The sequence below is a fragment of the Pteropus vampyrus genome, unplaced genomic scaffold (genome assembly GCF_000151845.1).
Source record: "Pteropus vampyrus isolate Shadow unplaced genomic scaffold, Pvam_2.0 Scaffold60, whole genome shotgun sequence".
Lineage (NCBI taxonomy): Eukaryota > Metazoa > Chordata > Mammalia > Chiroptera > Pteropodidae > Pteropus > Pteropus vampyrus.
The window spans coordinates 2,499,663-2,501,744 of record NW_011888841.1 but is presented as its reverse complement, the minus strand read 5'-3'; the positions used below and the strand labels follow the sequence as shown (position 1 = coordinate 2,501,744).

General features: G+C 57.5%; 1 protein-coding gene across 1 annotated transcript in view; it reads left to right on the top strand.

Annotated features, from left to right (window-relative positions):
- CAPN2 (calpain 2) overlaps window positions 1–2,082 on the top strand; it is a 23,791-nt gene that overhangs the window by 1,466 nt on the left and 20,243 nt on the right. The window contains exon 2 of the mRNA XM_023531031.1: window positions 634–959. Within this exon, the coding sequence (XP_023386799.1) occupies window positions 634–959 (326 nt within the window). The remainder of the gene's footprint in view (window positions 1–633; window positions 960–2,082) is intronic.

Below are 2,082 nucleotides of genomic sequence, written 5' to 3'. Positions count from 1 at the left end.
GCAAAGAGTTTTTGCCAATGGGCAAAACCATCCATCGCAGAGCTATGAAAATTATGGACATTTGTCCAGAATATATAGTGTGTCTGATTAGAAATGGTTTCCCACACTCCTCCCAGCTGTGGCCCACCCACGTGCCCAGAGGCCCGTTGTCCAGAGCTCAACGCTGCCCGTTCTCAACGGGAAGGCCCATGTCAGCCCCTACAGAAAGGCCTCATCCTGGCTGTGCTGCCTGGGCTCCGTCTGTTAAAGTGACCGGCTCTACGGCATGGGGGCGTTTCTGTTCCTTACAGCCCTGCCAGGGAGACCGGGGGATCTCAGAGCTGCTTCTAAGTGCTCAACCAGCAGGGTTAGAGAAGCCACAGGGCGCCCGCATGGCAGTCAGGAGCAATTCTGTCCCCCACCCCCCAGTGTCTACTGCTCAGAGAAACGCCTTTCATTACTGAACTATTGTCTTTTTTAAAGTTATAAATGCCAAAGAGCTAACTGGAAGACCTCCCCTCTTCCGCTACGAGGTAGAAAGAATCAGTACAGGAGTTTGGGCCGGATAATCGCCCAGGGCCTTCTGACTCTCGGGTTCCGAGATTTCCAAAACACTTCACAAAGTACCAGGGAAATAACTCTGGAGAGGGTAAGTTGCCCCCCTCGTGGGCACCGTGACTGGCAGACCAAGGCAAAGAGAATCTGAGCAGAGGGTCCCTGGAGCATCCAACAAAAGAGGCATCAAGAAGGGGACACTGAGAGGCGGTGGTGGCAGCACCAGGCGGCAGCAGCATCTCTTCCTCTTCTGTAGGATCAATGGGTGTTATGAAGCGCTCTCAGGGGGCGCCACCACCGAGGGCTTCGAGGACTTCACCGGAGGCATCGCTGAGTGGTATGAGTTGAGGAAGGCTCCTTCCAACTTGTTCAGGATCATCCAGAAGGCTCTGCAGAAAGGCTCTCTCCTCGGCTGCTCCATTGACGTAAGTCGTGGCCTCCCTCCCCGCCCCCGCCTCTGGTCTGCTCTCGTTGAAGCGAGCCTCCAGCAGTGCCCGGGGAAACCCGCTGCCCCGATTTACGACATTAGCCCGTCCTTGTCCACCATATTGAGCATCACCTGGAAGCCAGAGGTTGCCAGGCAACAGGCTGTCTGGAGTACAATTGCAGGGGCATGTTGCCGCCCACCCCTTCCCTCTGCAGCCCACTTCCCACCCTCAGCCTCCTGTGAATGGCCACTCCAGACCACAGGTTCATGAGAAGCCCTGCGCTCTGCTGGTCCCTAGGGAAGGACCGCTCCAGACACCTTCCCCCCATCTGTAGGGCCTGTACCTGGCGGCCATCAGCCTTCCCCTTCACTGCTGCAGGGTTTAGGGCCCGTGGGAAGACTTCAGAAGGCACAGAAGGACCCATGTCCTCATACTGGCCTTGCCGGCAAACCTCCCCAGGGGGAGGGAGGTGGGCGCAATATCTGTCCTCAAGGAGCCTCCGGGCAAGGGCTGTGCCCACTCCCCAGCGCTGTCCTGTCCAGTACCTGGTCCCCATGGCACAGAGAAAAGAAGTCTTGTCTCCTGGAGACCAAATCTCCACCCACTCCAGGCAGGGCTTCTCAAACGTTTCCTGCAGACCACGCTGAGGGAAAAGACCTTTTCTGCTCGCAGCCTATCTCCCCATTTACGAAGACAAAAATAACAGCCTTCACCGGAATAGATGAGGGAGGAGAGTGACTTTGAGGAAATTCCAATAGAACAGGAGCGAATTCTGGCCTGCATGGGGAAGCAGCTAGTCACAGTGTAAACGGTGCAGCTGGGCTGGGCCAGACCATGGAACATGGGTGGGGGGGACTCAGTGCCTCTGGGCCACCCCATTCTGTCCGGGGTCTGCCCTGAGCCGTCTGCATGGTGCGCACTGTCCCATCCCCCCGGACCCGCGGAAATCAGGGAGTTGTCCACACACACGCTCATGCAAGCGCTCGCTCTCCCAGAGGGTTGCATTTAGCCTTCGCTCTCGTAAACGGAGGTTCAGCATCTGAAAGCGGTAACCACGGGTCCTCCAGGAGCGCGGAAAGCAGAGCTCTGCGCCAGGCCCAAGGCCACGTCCTCCTCTCCC